This window comes from Scardinius erythrophthalmus (genome assembly GCF_964197995.2).
Source record: "Scardinius erythrophthalmus genome assembly, chromosome: 15".
Classification (NCBI taxonomy): Eukaryota; Metazoa; Chordata; class Actinopteri; order Cypriniformes; family Leuciscidae; genus Scardinius; species Scardinius erythrophthalmus.
This window is the reverse complement of record NC_138235.1, coordinates 33,395,731-33,420,062: the sequence shown is the minus strand read 5'-3', so window position 1 is coordinate 33,420,062 and position 24,332 is coordinate 33,395,731. Positions and strand designations below refer to the sequence as shown.

The 24,332-nt window shown below is 37.6% G+C and overlaps 1 protein-coding gene across 4 annotated transcripts in view; it reads right to left on the bottom strand.

Annotated features, from left to right (window-relative positions):
- The window catches only part of plekhg5b (pleckstrin homology domain containing, family G (with RhoGef domain) member 5b), a gene marked incomplete at both ends in the record, with an annotated part of 83,001 nt that overhangs the window by 50,969 nt on the left and 7,700 nt on the right, over nucleotides 1–24,332 (bottom strand). For 2 of the 4 annotated variants that reach the window (XM_081387350.1, XM_081387351.1), the window contains 2 exons: nucleotides 9,355–9,431; nucleotides 17,086–17,209. In XM_081387350.1, the coding sequence (XP_081243476.1) occupies nucleotides 9,355–9,431; nucleotides 17,086–17,209 (201 nt within the window). Of the gene's footprint in view, nucleotides 1–9,354; nucleotides 9,432–17,085; nucleotides 17,210–24,332 lie in introns of those variants that run through there. The other 2 variants (XM_081387352.1, XM_081387353.1) reach the window with 1 other exon arrangement.

Genomic DNA, 24,332 nt, shown 5'->3' with positions numbered 1-24,332 from the left:
AATATTATTTCAGTTTAAAATAATTATTTCAATTAAAAAAGTAATTTATCCCTGTAATGCAAAGCTGAATTTTCAGCGTCATTACTCCAGTCTTCAGTGTCACATGATCCTTCAGAAATCATTATGATTTCTCAGGAAACATTTCTTATTATTATCAACATTGAAAGCAGTTGATATTTTATGAAAACTGTGCTATATTTTTTCAGGATTCTTTAATAAAGTTCAAAAGAGCTCAGAGAGTGTTAATTTTGGACCTAAATGCAACAAAACAACTAGTAATCTTGCACTACGCTGATAAATGTATCCAGCAAGCAGGGTTTCATCGACAATTTCTGAGAAACCAACATTATGCAATAGCTTTTTTCCCAAGAAAGTGTGCAAACACTCCCAGAAAACACCTGACACTCGGCCACTTGTCAAATATCAATCAGAGCGTATTTTGCCATTTATCCGTGTGGCTTCATTTATGAAATCAAAACGGCTGATGTCTTAAATGATGAATGAAAATGCTCATGTGCGGTTAGTGTGATTGATGAACGACTGGTGTCAGATGGTCTCGTGTCATGCACCAGTCAAAAGGCACCCCATGTGTTCGGCATTGAAAAGTCATTATCCAACTCTGACCGGCAGATTTTCGTGCCCCGTCCACATCCTCAATGCCAGCAGACGCTCCAACGGTGAGCGGTCAGTGACCATCACGCAATAGTGAAGTAATCCTTCCATTCCTTCACAAAGGAAACCGCTCATCTGGGTCTCCGCTCGCTCATTTCATCTTATGAGCCATTACCTTGTCCACTAAAGCTAAATTTATGCTTTCGGTGGTTATTTAATGGCATTACAATCTGTGGGGAAAATTCAACTACGACTGGGGCACACATCTTAATTCAGACATGGACGAAAGCAAACACGCGCTCACTGGATCCTGAGTGCAAAAGAATACTCTGCCACAAAAACCTGTTAAACCTTGAAATACGCTACTAACTATTTTGTTTATAAGTAAAAATGCGCCTAGAGTTATTTTTAGTGCCTTACTGGGCTTGAACAGCCAAATACACACACTTATTTGTAAAAAACAAAAAGCCTGTCAATGTCTCTCATAAATAGTCGTTTATCTCTTACATGAACATAAATGGTTGAGAAAGAAAGTGCATGTCTATCAGTGTATTAGATCAGTGCATTCGCTCTTAAAGTGACAGCAGCCTAATAAACCTGCTTTGTTCTATAGTAGTTTTTTATTTCTAGTGCTTAAAGATTTTCAGGTAGGTCCATTTCATTTGCGTCTTTTTTCTATTGTAGTTTTATATCCTATTGCTTGTAATCATTTTTATTGATTAATCATTGACATGTCTTCAGTGAGCTCGAGCTTTTTTGAAAACTTTTTTTTTAACGTATGTTAGTTAGGCTAGTATTAGTTTGTGATTTTGACATTTTAATTCAATTTCTTTATCATAAAAACTTGATTTAAAGCAAAAAATAACTATAATCTGATATATATCGTTATCGTGAAATAAAATTATTCATATCGTGTTCATAATATTCATATTCATAATATTTTGCTTATATCACCCACCTTTAGACTCATCAGTTGACTTCGCCAATTAAAGGGATACTTCAGGATTTAGCATTAAGCTTTGCATTAGTAGAAAACCTGTAGTATTTTCGAATTACCATACTTTCCACAATCATATCCCCCTGAGACAAGAGATTTATGTATTTTTTGTCTGGAAAAAATCGCCATTTTGCATCATCGGAGGATTTTCTGGCCAGAGGCTAAAGACTACAGTCAGTAGGAGGGGCTGTCCCGCATGTTTTCAGCCCGCCCATAGAGGGGTTGGATCTCACTCACATAATGTACACAGTCAGTCGTCTTACTTTGGAAGCTAAGCTAGCAGGCTCTTGTTCAGAAAGTTGAATAGTAGGAGAAAGCTGAGTAAGTAGGGGTTACCATCCTCCTTTTCCCGGACTTGTCCGGCGGGCGAGATCGTTCAAAATGTATGGGATTCAGCTTTTGCGTTCTGCGGTCGCCATTCATTGTTTACATGCACACCTTTTGTTTCAATCTAACTGAATTCATTCCGATCGGTGAATCTGAATGTAGTGTTTACATGAACGCTAAACAAGTGATCGGTTGATGTGCGTTTTAACATTGCTAAGAAAATTCCCGCTCCTCCGTGAGAGATGAGAGACCGGCGCGTCTCAGTAATGAAGCCACCGGCCTCGCGCCGTTCTCCTGCGGCCGTCAGCCTCGTCCTGCTCGCCACAGTAAACATGATGAATGGCAACCGTAGAACGCAAAAGCCGAATCTCAGACATGTTGGGTGATCTCTAATCCCTGGCAAACTCATTAGTGCTGAACGATACATCGAATTTTCATCGTCATCGCGATATGAACTCGCGCGATGAACACATCGCAACAGACAGCCTGACACGATGAATAATACCTGGTTCAGATTACAAGATTTTTTTTGTGTTACGATAGTCACGGTGTCAGATTACTCGATTTTGACTCCTAAAATCTTGTCGTGTCATGGACAAGAAACATGTCAGACTCATAGACTGTAAAAAATGGTCAGACTACACGTTGCTTTCCGACCAGTCATCGCGTGCCGTCACACGCACACATTCACTCGCAAACATTCACTCGCACTCGCACACACACACACTGTCCCTCGCTCATTCACTCGCGCTAAATAGCGTAATCCAGGCAGGTAATAAACGTTTGACCAATCACGCAAATAACCTATTAAAGCACTAAGACATGGGAACAGTAAATTCTATTTTACAATGTCTATTAAAAAAAATATATAAAAAATTCAGGAATTGTTGTTAGCTATAGGCTATAGCTAACATTCACATTTGAATATTTATCGCAAGTCATATCGTCATCGCAATATTAAACAATGTTATCGCACATCGCAGGTTTTCCTCATATCATGCAGCCCTAAATCTCATCACGTAGGCTAACCTTGTTGTTTGTTTTCAACTGCGCTCCCTTACCGGTAGGCGTGGCCTCCTAAGGCAGCGAAGCAAGTGCATTCTGGGAGTTGTTGTCTTTCATCCACATAAGCCAAAAATACATTTTCTGGCTTTTCTCAGTCTAGAAAGCTCCAAATTAAAAAATTTCTTCACATTTCTTCTACTTAAATGACCTATTTTAAATACACATTCATCTTCCCAGAGGTGAAGTATCCCTTTAATTACTCAGTTGTTGTCCATCCTGACCCATTTCTAGTCGAAAGACAAGAGGATACCCTAAGTCAATTATTGGCCAAACAGCCTGTGTGGGCCATAGCATTGTTACAGCTCATTCAGTTCTTAAAGGAGCCATCCAGAATCATTTATATATATATATATATATATATATATATATATTTTTTTTTTATTTTTTTTTTTTTTTTAACTATTAGAGCGATCATCAGCCTCTGCCGCTGCCCAGAGTTACCCATGAATCATTAGGGTAATGAAAAGCTAAATATTTATGGGCCGTTTCAGAACAGACGCAAATGAGAAAAGAGGGCCGAATGAGACGGCATGCGTTCCATCACTCAGCAACACGCCTTGGGAAAGATTTACAGCGGAATGAGGAAACAGAAGGAAAAACTGAAGTTATCTGGAAATGGGCAGAGTGTCGTTTGAGTGGGTGGCTAGACGGAGGAAGATTTATTTAGAAACGAATAAGTTGTTATAGAGAAAGTGAGGGCAGTTATCTGATCTATCACTGCGTCTGACACACACACACACACACACACACACACGCACGCACAAACAAACCCGGAGAGCTCTCAGCTGTTTGTCTTTGGTGGGGTGGATTTCCCTGGCGATCCACACCTTGTCTAGTCCTGTTGGGTCGTGAATGGAGGTAATTGGCGCTGAGTGATGGAAGCACGCTCAGACTGGCCCATCTCTACATGGAAACAGAATCAGACACCAGAAGATACAACCGGAAAAAGACCAACCCACAGACTCCAGAGTCCCGTTAGCCATCTTTTTAAATCATTTTAATAGAAATAGGGGGGATAGGATCAGAAAAGTGTTACCGTTAACTAACTGAAATAAGCTGAAGTACTAAAATTACTAAAACTGAAACAAACAAAAAATGTTGAAGGTAGAAAAAAGATGAAAAATAATACAAATTAAAGCTATACAGTAGTCAACATTTGAACTGGATCAAAAAAGTTCATCAAAGTTGTCCTAAGACGAGAACGGTTATTGTTCAAAACTCATGTATAACTTTGATGAAAGGTTTTGATCCACTTCAAATGTTGACTCCTGTAGAAATACATAATGATAAAAATGGCAAAAACAACAAAAGAGCTAAAAAAAAACATTTTCAGTAACTTAAAGCTGAAAAACTTAAACTTTTGAAAAACATAAATTAGAAATGTTGCCTTTACTACTATCTGAAATAAATTAGTTGAAGTAGGCCTACTAAAAATAAATAAAATAAATAAAAATATAATTATAATACATAAAATATTTTTGAAAACTAATAAATAAAAAGCACATAACAAAATTACTTAAACTAAAAATAAAACTGAAAATATAAAAATAAAAGCTAATTAATAAATACTAAAAACAAGTTTGTGCTGTGCGACACGTCAGAACATGTACAGTACCGTCAGCCAACATCTCCGACAACCAGCCCATTTTAAGGCTTTCCATAATTACTTGGTTAAACCGACTAGATTCTACTAGGTTAAACAAACGCCACACCACAGCATTTTAAAAAATGTCGAAAGCAAGCACTTTCTAACTGAGTATTTAAGACATGCATTTAACTTTTGTCTTCTTGTCAGCATTATTCTTCCAACAGACTATAAATAAATGCAGTCCTCCTTAAAGCAGCAACATTAGCGACAGTTGTGCAAGAGCCGTGACTAGTTACACAGCAAAAAATGACAGAGACAGTGATTCAGACATCTGAAGCGTGTGTTTGTCATCAAGATTTAAACGCAAACACACACACACACACACACACACACACACACACACACACACACACACACACACACACACACACACGGTGCACTATCTTTGTGAGGACTCTCCATAGACGTAATGGTTTTTATACTGTACAAACTGTATATTCTATCCCCTTACACTGCCCCTATCCCTAAACCTACCCATCACAGGAGACATTCTGCATTTTTACATTTTCAAAAAAACTCATTCTGTATGATTTATAAGCTTTTGTACCCATGGGGACCTCAATTTAGGTCCCCACGGTGACACGAGTCCCCATGAGTCTGTGTGCATTCAGGTTTAAGTCCCCACCGGTGTAGAAAAACATGTCCACACATACATACACACACACACACACACACACACGCACACACACACACACACACACACACGCAGCCGTGTCTCTTTGCCTCCTCCTAGTGGTCAGGGTGAGTTACTGCACAGGAATCCTGCTACTTTTCTGTCAGGAATTCAAAATTATGACTTTCAAAATACTATGTTTATACACAAAGGTAGTGGATAAAAGGGTAAGATGTGCCAGTGGAGTGGGTAAGCTGTGTCACCCTGTTGATCTAAATTTAGAAAGGGCCAATGATGCACAGCTGCCTGTGATAGATAGATGCAAATGAGAAAAAATGCAGGAAAAAGACAAAGTTAGATGCATACTAATGCATAAAACGGTGTCCATTATTTCTAAGTGGCTCAGCTATAGTTAGCTTTTGCATCAAAATGCAAGAAATCCAAAGAAAAGAAAAAACTATTACAAGCTTTAAAAAAAGTGTTTCACTACAATAAGATATTCTGAATGTTAAATATTTCCTGGCATGTTTATGGGTTGTTATAGATGTTTTCTTCTAATTTTAGCTTAGAAATAATAATATATCAGAGAATTAAATAATTAAGAATATAATATATATATAAAAAATAAAAAAAATTAATAATAAGAATAAGAATAAGAATAAGATTTTTTCAAAAGATTCAATATAACACATTAAATTAACCAGAAATGTATTATTAGGACATTTAGGATATAAATATATATATATATCAAGTAATTGCTATTATTTTGATCTTCTATTCATAAAAGAACCCTGGAAAAAACAAAAATATTAATCAGCACAATTGTTTTTAACATTGTTAATAATCAGAAATGTTTATTGAGCAGAAAATCCTCATATTAGAATGATTTCTGAAGGATCATGTGACACTGACGACTGGAGTAATGTTTTGATCACAAAAATAAATTCCATTTTAAAATATGAAAAAAAAAAAGATATTTACAATATTACTGTTTTTACCGTATTTTTGCTCTAATAAATGCAGCCTCGGTGAACAGAACATTAGAGATTTCTTTTTAAAAACAAACGATTTTACTGATCCCAGACTTTTGAACGATACGTCACCCCAGAACGAGGAGTAACAAACAAGCCATAAACAATCAAGTTACAAGACAAGCTTTCCAAATGAAGAACCAGCATGTCAACGAGGAGATGACCAGTAATAAAAACAATGGAGGCACAGAGGGAGGTGAAGGTGACAATGAGACTAGAAACATTCCTCCCTCATGCACGTTTCTCTGTAATCTCCTTACATAAGCAGAGCCCGTGACCTCGGGGCGAGCACAATCACCGACCCCCTACAGCGGTCCTGGTCACATAATCATAAACCCAGAGCCCTCGTGTGCTCACTTATACACACAAACACACTAGAGAACGGCACGCACAGACATCACATTACAGGCGGACTTCAGGCTTTTGCATGAATGGAGAGTGATTTACAACTGTTTTTAAAGAATGATTAGGTGAGACTTAGCAAGCTCCAACAGGTAACAGCTCTGTGGTTTGATTTCTGTCTTCTCTCGAAATACAATGAGCTCAACACTCTAGTAAGAAGTAAAAAGTAAAATAAATCACAGTAAGGAGGGAATAAACAGTTTGTCTGCTTTGACATAAACTGAAGGATAATTGCTGACCATTAAGTGGGTTATACTGTACACTTCTGCAGAATATTTTCCCATAAAGGTCACTTATAAAACTAGTTTTTGCATAGTAATTTATAGGGATGTCCCGATCCGATCCACGGCATCGGTATCGTGCCGATACTGGCCCAAAATGCTATCGGATATCGGAGGGGAGAAAAAAAAATTATCCGATACCTATGATCGATACCCATTTGGGTTTAACGGTACGTATTCGTACTGAACGTACGTTCGGTGCATGGATTTACACAGAGAATACACGGTATAAAAATAAATAAATCTCGCGTGCACATTAATTAATGTAATACGGAACTAACGTTACTGTTAGATACGCGCATATGCGGGTTCTTTAGGGACACCTAATCTGTAGCCCGCCTTAGCTCTGAACGTGCGTCTATTTCGCTTCAAACGCTCACTTTATCATTATACGCGCGCAGCGCGTCCTATTCGCTTTGGACGCGCGAATGGATTCAAACTGTTCAAGCATCGAACTAGACGCGATAGACGCAAAATTGAAGCTCTATTCGCGTTTTGGTGTGAACGCAGCAAAATGAACAGGCTGCGATGTCAAGATTGCAATGCTGGAATGTGTGTGTGTCAGAGAGAGAGAGGCACGGGCGCGATCGAACAGTGGAAACATAAAAACATACTCCGTCATTTTCATACAGGACATCATTAAAACTGCAAAAAGTGTTTAGCCTACTTATATTTGTGTAAAACACAACATTGTGCTTTTGTCAAACTGTAAACTCTTGTCAAACTGTAACTGTCACCCAACCAAAATCACACACACACACACACATTTTTAAGTTACACATTCTTCATTGAATGAAAAAGAAAATCAAATGTGTTTTTAAAAGTAGTATTATTTTATACAGAAATAAATTATTTATAATTCAGATGAGAATAAAGTTAAAGTTAATTAAAATTTTAAGGAAACAAATATATTGATCTGAAATATAGCAAATTAATTTAAATTCATTCAGGTTGCCAAACATATCTCGAGGTCTTTTGAATAAAGGCTGGCAGTCTTTTATTATCAACTGTTGTTGTGGACTATATACTGGAGAAGTATTTATTCTCCATTTGAGTGAGATGTTTTTATGTGGCTAATTGAGCAAAGTGCTTCCATTATATTTTATTATTAGTAGTATTAGTTCAAGAATAAAATAAAAATATCGGATTGATATCGGTATCGGCAAATAGCCAAAGCTGCGGCATCGGTATCGGTATCGGAAGTGAAAAAGTGGTATCGGGACATCCCTAGTAATTTATTTTATCATGAACATTTTATTTTTAATTAAGTATTGAGATGAAAGACAGATGGACGGATATAGAGAGATAGACTATATATATATATATATATATATACACACACATACACACACACACACACACACACACACATATACAAACACAAACAAAAATTATTTTTAAAATGTTATTATAAAATATTAATTAATTTAAATGTGTCAATGTTGAATAAAATATAACTACATTTAATTTAAAGTTAATTAAATTCATTTAAATTAAAGCTAAATTAAGTTTAAAATAAATATTAAAATATTATATTTCTATAAATAAACTATTTTAAAACCTATTTTAAATATCTTAAAGATTTTTTTCAAGGAATTAACATTTTATTTTGCAATGCATTTTCTATTTTCTAATTAATGCTGTTCCTTTTAACTTCCTATTCATCAAAGAATCATAAAAAAAAAATCAAAAAGGCGCAATTGTTTTCAACATTGATAATAATAATAAATGTTTCTTGAGCAGCAAATCCGCATATTTGAATGATTTCTGAAGAATCACGTGACACTGAAGACTGAAAATTCTGCAGAAATTCCTAAATAAAACAGTTATTCAAAACTGTAATAATATTATATTTTTGATCAAATAAATGCAGGGTAGTGAGGCATTTTTCAAAAACACACACACAAAAAAAACTTACTAACCACAAACTTTTGAGAGAAATTCTGTCTGTCTATGAAAACATCTGCTAAATGGACCTGAGAGTACCACACTCTTTTAGCTACAATAGCTGAAAGCTTTAATCAAATCACTGAGAATATCTAACAAATAAACACATTCAAAAAAGTAGTTTCTTGTCACCATTACACCCAAACCTGCAGCATAACATTCCCCTCAACACAATAACAGCCGTCTACCTCATTCCCAACTATGATTCCCAAAGCACACAGAAAGTTATCAAAGCCTTCCTGAGAGTTGACTTGTGTTCCCTGCTCTCCTGTGTCAGAGAGCATCAGCTCACGAGAGGGAATTCATTTCACAGTCTGGTGGCCAGAGAGGCGACCTCGTATCCCAGCAGGCCTTTCTCTGATCCTCTAAACCAAGAGAGGGCGAGATCTCGCAGCGTTCTTCTGGACGGGCGTCTGGTGTGCTGCTCTTACCTTTGAGGCGTGACGGCGCTCGGTGCAGTCTGGATGCTGGCACAACACACACTCCTCTTCCTGAGCCGGCTTCTCGTCTGCAACAGTGAATCACACACAGATACACATTAAAACACCTTAGAGAACCGGCGGTAAACGTGTACATTTTCTGAAGAAAAACGACAGTGCAAGTGTCGCCACCACATTGCCAGGGTGTTGCTAAGCAGTTGCTAATGTATTCAGTGTTTACGGAGTTTCTACACAGTTGCAAGAGTATTTTGGATTGATGCTGTAAGGTTGTTTAGGTGTTATGAGTGGTTGCTAGGGTGTTGTCGTGTTCTTTTCAAAAAGCAAAACACACACACACACAAAATAGCTAACCTAAGCAAAAAAGTTAAACAAAACAGGTCCTAGGTCCATGACAGGTCCTAAATACTAAGAGGATATTATAGTGCAATAAATGGACAGACAGAGGAACTTTAACAGGATATAAACAGGACAGGGAAGAAGAAGACAACAACAACAACAACAAAAGGAAGTAAAAAAGAAGAGACAACATAAACCAGATGTAATATCACTTTCGCTTCATTCTTGACTGGATAAACAGGTGTTTCTTATTAGCACAGTGCAAAACTAAAACAACTGACCACACTATAAACATTCATTTTATGAGTACTAATTATTTCATATGCTTTAAAGATATGTGTGTCTGCATGTAGATGGGAACTTCAGGACAGTTAACGGCCACATTTGCAAGCACTCCTCTGTAGAAGTCGACCCAACAAAAACTTTCCATTCTCCTCAGATTCAATATGCTCAGGAAAAATTATGAACATCTTTTCCATCTGGAGGTCTTTTGCTTTAAATGTGTAAGTAATACGCCTCAGTATCAGATCCTAGATGGTTCCCAAACGGAGGAACGCGTGTAGATGGCGTTCGCAAACAAAACGCTTGTTTCTACCCCACCTTTAAAAAAAACGAACATGTGTTTCTAACAGACAAAATGTCTAGTGTAAAAATAAGAAAATAGTCATGCCGTAAAAGGTTAAATACAAGACATCCAGTCAATTTGCCTCATCTATTGCGGTAAAAACTGGCGTCATCCACAAAAGCAGCGTGTGATGCTGTGTTCACACCAAACGCGAAGTGTATCGCATTTACTCGCTCTATTACTCGCGGGATGTTTTTCGCGTCACTCGCGAATAAAAACATCCCGCGAAAAGAGTGTGTCATCATCACAAACAACAACACAATTTCTTTCTGCCATAATTTTTCCGTCATGTCTGAAATAAATGATATTGCTGCTCTGTACTTGTTGTGGAAGTCCAAAATAGGGAGGAAAGCCAAACGCCAACGTGTCTGAGTTCACAGCACCATCCAGAGGCGCACTCAACTCGCGCGAATTTTCCGCTCGAGTTAAAAATTTTCAACTTGCGCGGAAGACGCGATTGAGGCGATTATCGAGCTTTCGCGGATAACGCGTCGCCCAATTCATGTCATTCGCGCCGCCCAGCGCGAATTCCCGTCTATTCGCGTCTTTGCATTGACTTTGTAATCTACTCGCGCAAATAATTAAATTCGCGTTTGGTGTGAACACGCTGTAAGTTATATCATAGGCCTTTGTTGCGTACCGAGTATGCCGCCATAGCAAATCGCGCTACATTACTGCCTTTCCTACATTTTCGACAATGTCCCTTTGTAAAAGTGTTTTTTTTTTAAGCATACTACCATACAGAACAAATATAGATACAGACAGTGCATAGATAATAAATTATACGAGCAAGAATGCTTTTTTACCGAACATATTGTTGTGCGTCTCCAAGCAACACACAGTGGGGTTTCATTGAATGAATCGGGAGAGTCAGTGATTCAATGACCCATTCGTAAATACAGCCACTTGCTTCATTACTGAATCAACGAATCAATGAATCACTCATTAAGACAGTGATTTGCTGCACCTAACTGGCGGTTAGTTTAATATTTAAAAGTATTCTCTTGTTTTTTTCCATCATTTCATATCTTTTTATTATTTAAAACATCTCATATCATTATAATATGCCATTGTAACTGCATTCATGCCATCTCTGAGCAGTTAAATTGTGAAAATGCATCTAGATGCCGCTTGTGTCATCTTGTGTGATGTGTCAATGCAGTGCAAAGATGACTTTTGTTGATACTGATTTCATTTGATTGAAATTATTGATTTAGCTTAATTTATTGATTTATTTGTTATATTAATTCAATTAATGGGATTTTAAGAATTTAACATAAAACATGACACATACATTTAATAGGGTTAGAAAAATTTCGCCTTCATAAAGGTAAAAAAAAAATACATCTGAAAATCAGTTTCCTCATGGACTAGCTGTGACTGCAGTCTAAGTGGAAGAGAGGATATTAAAGAAGGATACGCAGAAGGATATTAAATGCCTCAGTTTGGAAACCGCTGCTTTAGACAATCAAGAGTGTCATGAATCAGAAACTTGTGACGAATCCTAAAATTATGTGACACGACAGTGTCTGACCACAGCACCAGCTGCCTGCGCTGGCTTACCAGTTTATAGAATTTCAGGGAAGCATCACTATTCCTCATATTTATTCTTTCCAAACACTTGGGTGATAAAACATCTGCAGATGTTTAAAGTAAAACCGGTGAAAAAAGCATAGAACTTTGCTAGTTTACTCTGCAAAAAATGGATAAAATACAAAATAGAAAAAAATAAACAATAAAGTCAAATAAAACAAAAATATAAAACAAAAAGAAAATTAAATTTCAAGAGGGCACAATAAGATATTACACAAGAGAAGATGACTTGACTTAAAGACAGTAGGCCCTACATGTTTAGCTTAGCGCAGAATGCTAGTAATAGGTGGTAAGAGTCTGATTCAGCAGTATTCATCTCTTTAATTATCTCTAACTTCCTCCTGTCCCTTTCCTTCACACACACGCACGCACACACACACACACACACACACACACACACACACACACACACACACACACACACACACACACACACACACACACACACACACACACACACACACACACACACACACACACACACACACACACACACACACACACTCTCTCTATCCCTTTCTCTTCCTCTCTGTTTAACATGGACAGGAATGTCTGACCTCAGCACAGCTGATTAGGCCCAAATCAAACAAATAATAAAAGCAAGCTAGCGGCACATGTATTGTCAACCTCAACACACACAGTGAGACAGCATATGCGTACGGCAACTTATGCAGTCATGCTCTAAATACAGAGGGGAAAAAATTCACTGTAGCCAATATTTTAAAGCCAAAGTGAATAAAATGTGAGTGTTGTTTACCTTTTGGGTTTCCAACTTCAGAAGAGGTAAAAACAGTTTTTAATGTTTTAATACAATATAAAATCAAAATAAAAATTAAAAAAAAAAAACAATAAAAAGGATAAAAGCTGAAAAGCTAAGTGATGATGATGTTGAAGTTGTGCAACCATGGTTTAGTTCGTTTATAGCCTATCTTTAGCTTTTTACTTCTGTTTACTTCTTTAGGCTTCAATTTAGGCTTCTATTAGACTTCAAAATTCATAAAAGTTGTGTTCATCTGTGAAAACTATCTTAATGGACAAAATATGTAGGTATCATAAACTTTTGCTGATCATAGAGCTTGTTTTTTGCGATAATCCAAAAGCCTATGGGAAAATCATATTGGGTTTTTGTTGAGGGAACCAGTGTGATGCGAACTGCCGATTGGCCTACAAAGTGACGTCATACCTGCACTACTCTATAGCAAAGCAAACTAGCTTTGAAAACATTAGATCCCACCCTCCCTTCAGAGCGTCTCCAAAGCCACGCCTCCTTCACAACACATGAACGCGCACAGCCAGAGTGGAGTCTGCAAAGCGTCACGAGAGACAGCGTTAAATTACCTCATGTCTCAAAGCACATAACATTATCATAATAATGAACTTAAATTACAGAGCTCTAGTTATACCACCTGACTGCTGCAGATTAATTTTGGTGTTGATAGAGTTGACAATGAAACGCATAAATCCGAGTCTGAGGATGTAAACAGCTCCGGGTAGAACGTCACGCCGGGTTGCCATCTCGTAATCACGGTAATTTACGACACGATGTGAATGCAGCATAAGCTTGTTGTTTTGGTTGAGGAGAAACTGTAAAAGTTGGCTGCTGTTTGTTTGTGGCTCTCAGTGACTGTCTGTAATGCGATGATTGGAAGAAAAATTTTTGGTCCTGAGACTTTCACAAAAGATATACAAGTTTTCATATTTAGACCACTTCTATTATTGATTGCTATCATGATGTGAAGAAAGTTTCAACCAGAATAACAAAAAAACTGCCTACCCTACCTTTAAGTATGTAAAATATAAAATTAATAACAACTATAATATATATGAATAAAATAAATTGAGTAATACAAAATATTTAATAAAATACAAAGTAATAACAGAAAACTAAACAACTAATTATTAGAAATCATAATAAAAACAACAACATTACAATAGTATTTGAGTTTATATAATAATAATAATAATAATAATAATAATATACATTATTACTACTAATAATAATAATGTATTAATATAATCAGTATTATTATTATGAAAAAATATTGCAAAATTTAAAAAAAGAAAGAAAAAAACACTTGACAATCTTACAATGATATATAAAATACGTAAAATATTAAACGAATAATAACCAAAATAAATAAATAAATATTTATGTTCGTAGAACAAACCATTCACGACAAGCCAAATACTTTGGACCGTGACATACTAGGACCCCAACCCAAAGTACAAGTATTAGAAATAGTAATGCTCGTCTTAGCAAGCACCTCTAATAATCATACAAATCAGTGACCCATAAAACAAAGGCGTACAGTTCCCAACCGACAATCCCACAACCCTGCAGCCTTATCATAATCTTCCTCAAAGACGACCACACAGTAAGGACCTGACCTTAACTGTACCATGTTTACCATGTATAGGCAAGGAGGAGGTTTCTAAAAGTATGTTTACGTATCGCTTTTGTGTGGGCTTTTACAAGGAATTTGAGGAATGCCTTAGATCAGTGGTGAATTTATCCCTCTGTCCTGTACCACTGAGGCGACTGGCACACTACTGGAACTGCTGTCTGATGTCTTGCCTCGTTCTCATGCTTCGCTCTGAAGGCTAAACCTCCCCTTCAGCCGGAGACGCTGGAGAGAGTTATGTAACGCGAGGCGTCTGCTAGAAGACAGATGGTGGACGGCAGCAGCCTGCCAAGGTACGAGGTGTTTCGCTTGACTGTCAGAGATGCCGCCAACTGCTGCATCACCACATGGGAAAATAAAAGGGTTTGGTGAACAGGATCCCATTGAATACACATTAAACTGACTTTTGGCTAATAGAAATCCATATGTACCCTACACAAACTGCTTACAAATGCACAACAAAGGACAAAAAAGCATATTTTCTATAGTCCTAGTCCACTTTGTGTTCACATTGGCATTTTACATTTTAGCACTGAACCTAAAGATCCAGAACCCAAAGGCATAGGGATATGTTCACAACCTAACTGGTCGGCTTTTATTATGTAGCTAAATTTGGCGACAGAACTTATCGAACATCCAAAACAATGCTGTATGCTGGGCTAAATGCGCTCGCTGTATGTGCGTAGCCTACATATGATGGTATATGATGGATCTGAGAACTTGTGAAGAGCTTATAAAATGTGTAATGACCCAAAACAGTGGCAGGAATCCCTCCATCACACACACAAACGAAGATCTGCTGCGAGGAGACGCTGGTTCTGATGCCTGTATTGAACTGTGATGAGAAAAAACGGGTATGCTTGAGCATTCTGTCCTTTTTAGGGTCACATCTTGTGACATCATGTCCCGTTTTTGGTTTGTTTACATGTCTTTGGTTCGTGTTGTGTTTATATTTATTAGAATATTCGAATCACACCAGAGTTCGTTTGGAAGCTGACCGAGAACCTTCTTTTCGGCGGTGTTGGTTCGCTTTCGGATGGCAGAGTTCACACTTATTCAAATGAACCACACTAACAGAGCAATCGCACTAGGGTTCGTTTGAATCGAACCAAACCTGCCAAGTGTGAACACACCCTAAAAGGAAAGGAACATGAGAGAGAGATGCTTCCTTTTCCAATGCATTAGATGAGATATTGCTAATCAGCTAAACTGCATTTGCAACCTGAACCAATTTAGAATTTTGGCCACAATATGCTTTAATAACTGTGGTTATCAGATATTAATGCAAAAGCACATTTATAGAATACATAAAAATAAATAATTTCTACAGTCTACAAAAAAATAGTTTAAAATAAGTCACATTGTGAGAGATTTTCTTTATATCACTCATGTCATATTGTGTGAAATAAAAGACACAATTATGAAAATTATGTAGTTGCATGTCACATTGTGAAATATAAAAGTCACAAATTTAAAATACAATTATGAAATATAGTCTTATATTTATGAGATTATGAGATTGAGAACATCACAATTACGAGAAATAAAACGTAAAATTCTTTGAGGCAGAAATCGGCTTCCATATCAAAGTAATTTTGTATTCTGTAAAGAAATTGACCACGATTTTTCTCTTTAAGCTGAAAACCAAATGTAAATTTTTTTATTGTATTGCATTGTCATTTTTCAACCAAAATGTTTAGTTTGTGTATGCCTATTTTAATTAGACAATGTCCAGTCAAATCGAATTAGAAACATTGAGATGATAAACATTTTCTGTACTAAGTTTCAAAAATTGTCTGCTTGAAAAACTAAAAATGCAGTAAGCACATTTCAGTTATTTTCATTCATGTCATTGACAGAAAACTGACAGCAAGTCTCTGACGTCCATGCCTCCAGCACTGCTTCTTACACAACATGCAGAGAGGACTTAAGAGGCCACACACATGAATCTCGAGGACATACAGTAATAAGACCATTTTGAAGGCACCACTAGAGCTAATCTTACAGCAATGTGCTTTTTAAGATGACTGCATAATCCACTATGAGTTTCCGACATTTTCCCATCACCGCTACAACCTCAAACACCAAAGTGAGCCATGACCCACCATTATAATCCCCCAGACTAATTACGGCATTCGAGAGGACAAGTATGCACTTAGAAATGCAGTACGCTCCTCTTCTGCAGGCCGCAGTGGCCAGAGAGCGGCTCTCAGTAATGGATCAGCCTTAATTACAGGTCTTATGAATGGAAGAGATCAAAGAAGAGACTCAGTGTTAAAGCTTTCCATCTTCAGATGAGTGTCCCAAATGTTCCGGAAGAAATTTGGGTTGCATAAGTTGTGAGACAAAAAATAAAGCACTGAGGAGGACTGAATGATAGGCTAATGAAAAACAGTGTGTCCAGTTTCATCATATACTATTATTATTAGCATAGGGATAAGGGCAAGAGTACCGAAGAATATGGAGGTGGCAGTAATGATTGACCATAACACATCTTTCAAAAACACAAATCGAAGGCAGCATGCATACAAAGTTAACAAGAAGTGTGGAGAGGTCTTATGATGAAAACCAGCTTAATATAACGCTACAAACAACAGGAAACAATACAGTGTATCTGACTCATAGATACATGAACTAGGGATGCAACAACATTAAAATTCTAAAGTTTAAGCAAGTACAATCTGAGATGGAAGTGTACTAAAGATGACACCTCATGGTTAGTGACTAAAGAGTTAGGGTATTTTGGGAAAGTGTATCCAGCCTTACCATTAACATCATGGATGACATCCAATGGGGACGACCAGGAGTACCGCTCCACTCCCCGCTGTGTCAAACAAGATGGTAGTGTCTCGAGCTCATATGCTCCCCGTTTCCTCCAGTAAAGGAACATTGTGAAGGACGAGGCTGTAAACGTTAACTGCAAAACTCAGCACCCCCGCAAACTGATCTTCTAAAGGCTACTTTAAAAGGAAACAAAACCAACTCGTACAATAAACAAACACTCGACATCTAACGAGTCATCTTGACGTCCACCTCTGATGTGCTATTAACTGGATATAGTCAATCTCAAACAATTCGCCATAAAGCAAGCACCTGCAGTTACCTCATCTTCCCTAACAAATAAACCTTTCTTTGATCCCGTTTCACGAGTTCCAACCCATAAAAGTGTGCAACTAGGCATGCCAAAACCGGACCTATATTCCAAACCCGAGGAAATCCTGGCACCCATTTCACAGCACCCCAATGAAACTCATGACAATAAATCTCAATTGAGAATGTATGACGGCTTCCTCGCTTCTTAAATTGTGGATCTGACAACGTAATCTTGCAGTACGCCAAGACGGGAACACCTAAAATTCCCCTACACCCTGGCAAGAACAATCAAATTAAAGTCTTCCTAATTTGCTCGATGCCTTGACGAAAATGTCTCATCGCTTTTGAGAAGTTGACAGTGCTGAGATGTTCTTCGGTTTCTTCACTCTACAATCAGTATTACCAAGTCTCAAGGAACAGGCACATTGGTGTCAAAGTCTGTGCAAGCAGTTTGGGCAAAGGGGCCTGGTTGTCAGAGGGTGTTCAACCCACACTACCAGACAAATGTTGTATTCATACTGGGGTGAAGTGCATGCTGGGATTGACAGACCAGGCCAATACCTTCCAGTATTTGAGAAACAAAGATCCCTTGCAAACCCCTCCTACACAGACAGTGAACTTTGTCTATGATTTGCACAAACAATAAAAGCCAGACATTTCTGCATTGATAACAGCCCTGGTCCTCCTTTTCGGAGATTTATGCGTTATGAATGCCGTGTGACTACAACAATGTCAGCTGTTTCCGTGGATGGACACCAGCCAGCAGTGGCTCCTGATAAGATATCCGCTCTGCAGTGGTGGATGCATGTCAACATGACATCATTTCAAACGTGGCATTTCCTAAGCGTCAAAGGAACACGTTGGAAACCTCTTGTTGTATTAAGATGGCTTCAGTTATCCTGCAGAGAAGAGTTACTGTGAGAACGTACCGTGCAAGAGTCATAGGGGAGGGACAATGTTGCACAGCCATTCAAATGTCCAATTTTGGGATAAGAAATTAGAGGGTACGGCTGGGGCAGACTTACTCTTGGAGTCTGGCTTTGCAGACATATGGTAGTAATCCAGAACCTGGCTTTGAACTTGAAGCTTTTTTTTTATGAACAGGCCGCTCAGGCAGCTGTAGAACGAGACGCAACAAGCAGACTTCAGACAATGAATCTGATATGTTTCCTCTGCAACTTCAGCGTCATTTTTAAACTCAAACAGAGGGCATAAATATTTTGTGTTAGCATATAAAGTGTGCTTATGTAATAGAGTTTGAGTACAGACATGTGACCGAAAGGCAGAATGAGTGTGTGCATCAGGAGTGAGTTTTCCAAGCCTCAATGGTGTTGACAGGTGGAGAGCAGTTTGATACTCTGGTTGCAAAAGTAGTGGAAAACAGAGTTTAACCTATATTTAGATTGAACGGCCACGTCATATGCTATTCTTAACCCTTAAATACTAGAAATGCTATTATAATATTACAAAATTTGCAACACAACAACAAACTGAAGATGTTAACTGAAGACAATTCACTGACCTTGTTCAATCCCCAAACACTACATATTAAATAGCACTTAATCATCCCATATAAGTGCCACAGACATGAATGAGACCTCAAATCATGTGACTTTTTAAGAAGGTGCGTTGTTCCTTTTCTAATTGACCAGACTTTACAAAAAAAAACAGGTGAAAATAAATCAGACTTACACTGACACCAGAATATCATAGAGGATGGGATTTTTTTTTTACTTGGACTAGTAAACAATCACCTAGTAGCAACCATATAACATTAAAAAAAAGCAATATCTAAAAACAAATTCACATAAAAATGCATGGATGGAAACCCAGCTATTGACAATCGTCGACGACAATTTGTCTGTAGGTAATGTGTGGTTCCTACACATGAAAAACAACCCATCTAGATAGCCAGACTTTACCTCTCACTGGGTGGACAGCCATGAAAATGACTGATATGCCTTTCACTCAAAATCCCTAAATTGTTACTGTAACAGCACAGGGGTATTTAGGATGTAATGAAAAGCTATACCGTCTGTACACTCAGTACACAAGCTGATATTACAGAGCTCATCCTTGGCAGAGACGTGGTCATTAACACAAGGCTGAAATCCGCCTAAATGGACTTAAGCTGGGTGGGGGAAGATGTTCAGAAGTAGCCAGCGTGGGACAAAGTGATGGCATGAACTCTTGTTAAAGGGCCCTTTTAATCTACCGTAATCGGCACACGGATGAGAGGGGTGACACAAGCGGGCTATTCTTATAATGAACACAGCATAAAGCCAAGAAACCAAGAGCTACAGGAGTTACATTAGAGCTACACAGTCAATTGCTTAGTCACAATCTAGAAATATATGTAATGACCAGCAATCTAAACATAAAAAAATACACATAGCTCTGACTCTAAACTCCTTTTAAAGAGTTTTGCTGCATTCATGTGTTGTCTAAATTATCGTAATTATTACGAGATCACATCATTGAAATTCAAACTCAGAGATTGTTTGTTTATGAGGCAACTCTCATAACACCAAAATTGACAATTCTTGTTTTTTTTATGGAATATTTCAGTATTTATAATAAATAATTTATCAATGCACATCTTTTTTTTATTTATATACCCTCTTAATTTTTAATCAAAATACCTTGCAGCAACATCTCTTCTGTTCTCTGATGGCGTGTTTACTGGTGTGTGAGTGGGACAACCTGTCACTCACATGAGATCCACCAATAGAAATCCACAACCATCCAATCAATTCCCCATGGACAAAATCAAGCCCCGTGACCCCGTCCTACATTTCTTCTTGTTCAAGAAGCTGTTTCACTCGGATATACGTCACAATAGGAATGAAAATACTGTCGCAACCAGCGAAATACCTAATATATTAATACTTTAATTCAATATTCTCTGAAATATTTAACAACAAAAAAAAAAATATCACAAGCGGTAACACTGAATGTAATACAATCAAACTGAAAGCCACGCATGCCAGGTTTTTGTTTCATGATGTCACAACTGTCAACTTTATTGACATCTATAATGAGATAAAATATTAATGTTGTTGGAATAGTATGCATTATGTATGCACAGTATGCAATAAAGCACCAAGGTCAATGTGTTATGTTACTTGTCAGCCATAATAACCCAGCTGAAAAACTATTAAACTGGTTTGCTGGTCTTAACCAGTTTACGCTGGTCTCTTAGCCAGGCCAACACCCTTCTAAAACCAACCAAAGGCTGGAAGACCAATAAGACCAGCTTAGGCTGGTTTCAGATGGGGTTTTTTTCAGCAGGGAAACTTACTGTTATGACAATAAGCTATAACATATACCATGTAGGGGTGGGCAATCTGATGATTTTATATCGTGATCGATCTTGAAGACGTCCACAATCTACTTTTTAAGCAGTTCAAAGAGATTGTGATCTTTTTGTCCTTGTAATAATGTTAAAATACAGCAATGACCGCCTACTAGATGGCTGTGCTGATTGGCCAAATTATTTCATGTGTCTCAATCATGTGTCTTTCATGTGTGGTTATACATTTGAAGAACAATTCAACAGCAGGACTATGCGTTAGATCAAAATTTAGTTTCGGTATCGATTTTGGCTTTCAAGTCCAACGATTATGAAAACATGATAATCAAAATAAAATGATCATTGTGCGCATTCCATTCCTTAACTTTAAAGCGGTGTGCTTTCGCCCCTCCTTGAAAGCCTAGACTTAACGTCCAAATCAGTCAAATCATGTAACGTGACTTTTGTAAAATACAGGACATGCTTTATTTTAAAAAGAGTTATTAAAACCCATTAAACAGCGAAAGAGACTGATCCCCATGCGCTTTCTGTGTGCGAGCTCGGTCTTAAAGCCTAATGCTGTCTGTGTCATTAATGTTAAACAAAAGACAAAGACAAAATCACTCACTGCTGAATAACTTTATAAAAGTAACAGAGGATTTTTGTGGAATACAATACAATATTAGTCTAAAAACATTCCTTATTATCACTAAAAAATCCTATATTTATTATTTCAGCCAAAGTCTTGCAGTGAAGTATGTATAGCATACTAGTGAACATTTTTATTACTCATATCAGCTGGGACTTAAATGAAGGAACACAAATTTCACCTTCAGGCTCCAAAAGCGGCGCTTCAGCAGTCAAACGAACCAAACGACTCCAACTGCAAATTCACGGCTAAATTACTGCTAATCTCATTTATTCAACGGGTCTAATAGCTGAACAAGCACTTAAACCAAGGGCAGGACCTGGAGGAAGAACAATATGCTAATAGCACAGTCTTAAGCCTTTCTAGTGTGTGATAAAAGCAAGTTGAAAGCGTGACAGAGTGAGGGATGATGGGAAAGCTGTAAGGCTAAGAGGGCTGTTGAACGGTGGAGGGAACGGCTAACAGCTGCGAGAGCCTGTTCATGAGCATTACATCATCTCAGAACTTGAAAAGCTGATAGCAATAACCCTGCGGTGTGTTTTTGTGTGTATGTAGGGGGTTGCATTTGACTTTTGGAGTCATGCTAACAATACAGTCTCTCAAGTAAAGGCTATCATCTATTACGTCAATTGTGAGTTACCAGCAATATTTCATTACGTATTTACTTTGATCAAGTCAAGTCAAGTCAAGTCAAGTTTATTTATATAGCGCTTTTCACAACACAGGTTGTATCAAAGCAGCTTCACAGTAATAAATTAGAACAATACATCAATGTTTGTTTCTAGTGGAACGTCTACGTTCGGTAATGCTGATCAATAGTATCGTTGATTGATTAATTCAATTAAATATCCCCAAATATCCCCAACTGAGCAAGCCAAAGGCAACAGTGGCAAGGAACCGAAAAACTCCATCAGGTGACCTAATGGAGAAAAAAAAACCTTGGGAGAACCCGGGCTCAGTCGGGGGCCAGTTCTCCTCTGGCGTTTATGAACTAGAGGTCGGATTTAACTGTAGGATTAAAAGTATTATATGAATGCCTGGCTGAAGAGATGCGTCTTTAATCTAGTTTTAAACTGGGAGAGCGAGTCTGAGCAACGAACAGTATCCGGAAGACTATTCCAGAGTTTTGGTGCTAAATGTGAAAATGCTCTTCCTCCTTTGGTGGATCTGGATATCCTAGCTATGACCAAAAGCCTCGAATTTAGTGAATTTAGAGCGCGATGGATTATAGGGCGATAGAAGATCGGTTAAATAGACTGGAGCTAAGCCGTTTAGGGCTTTATAAGTCAGTAGCAATACCTTGTAATTAATACGGGACTTTATAGGTAACCAATGTAGGGATGATAAAATCGGTGTTATATGATCATATTTTCTTGATCTAGTTAGAACTCTAGCGGCGGCATTTTGGACTAACTGTAGCTTGTTTATTAAGGATGCAGGACAACCGGCTAATAACGCATTACAGTAATCTAGTCTCGAGGTCATGAATGCATGAACTAACTTTTCTGCGTCAGAAACTGATAGCATATTACGTAGCTTAGCAATGTTTCTAAGGTGGAAAAAGGCTGTTCTTGTAACATATGAAATATGATTTTCAAAAGACAGGTTGCAGTCTAATATAACACCCAGGTCTTTTACTGTAGAGGATGAAGTAACAGGACATCCTACTATGTTAAAGTTGTATTGTGAGAGGTTTTGTGGGTGGTTTTTTGAACCGATAAGTAGTACCTCTGTCTTGTCTGGATTTAATAAAAGAAAATTATGCGTCATCCAATCTTTTATATCTTTAACACACTCTGTCAATTTGGATAATTTAGCGTTTTCATCTGGCCGTGATGAAATATAGATTTGAGTGTCATCAGCATAACAATGGAAACTAATTCCATGTTTCCTTATAATATTTCCAAGTGGCAGCATATATATTGAGAATAATAGAGGGCCTAACACAGATCCCTGCGGCACTCCATAGTTTACTGGAGTTATGATAGATTTTTCTCCATTTAAATAAACAAAATGGTAGCGGTCAGATAAATACGATCTAAACCAGCTTAATGCTTGTCCTTGAACACCAGTATAATTTTGTAGTCGATCTAAGAGTATTGTATGATCTATAGTATCGAACGCAGCACTAAGATCAAGTAAAACTAATATTGAGATACAGCCTTGGTCAGAAGCTAAAAGTAAATCATTTGTGATTTTAACGAGCGCAGTTTCAGTGCTATGATGCGGCCTGAATCCAGACTGAAACTTTTCATAGGTGTCATTTTCTTGTAAGAAAGAGCCCAGTTGAGCGGACACAACTTTTTCTAGTATTTTAGACATAAAAGGTAGATTTGAAATGGGTCTATAATTTACTAGATTATTCGGATCTAATTGTGGTTTCTTAATGAGAGGTTTTATAACTGCCAATTTAAATGTTCTTGGAACATGACCTAAAGATAAAGACGAGTTAATAATATTGAGGAGAGGCTCTTCCACTACAGGTAACACTTCTTTCAATAGTTTAGTTGGTATGGGATCTAATAAACATGTTGTTGTTTTAGAGGAAATGATACATTTATTTAACTCTTTTTGTTCTATAGTTGAAAAGCACTGTAATTGTTCTTGCGGCGTGATAATTGAGGCTGAATTATAAGGCGCGATTGAGGATTGAACGTTTACAATTGTGGTTCTGATGTTTTCTATTTTCTCAGTGAAGAACTTCATGAAATCATTACTACTAAACTGTAATGGAATACTTTGTTCAGGAGACATCTGTTTATTTGTTAGTCTCGCCACGGTGTTAAATAAGAACTTAGGATTGTTATGGTTGTTTTCTATTAGTTTGCGTAGATGCTCAGCCCTGGCCGCTTTTAGGGCCTTTTTATAACGTGACATACTGTCTTTCCATGCGATTCTAAAGACCTCTAAGTTGGTTTGTTTCCATTTACGCTCTAAATTACGGGTTTCTCTCTTTAGAACACGCGTAGTACTGTTGTA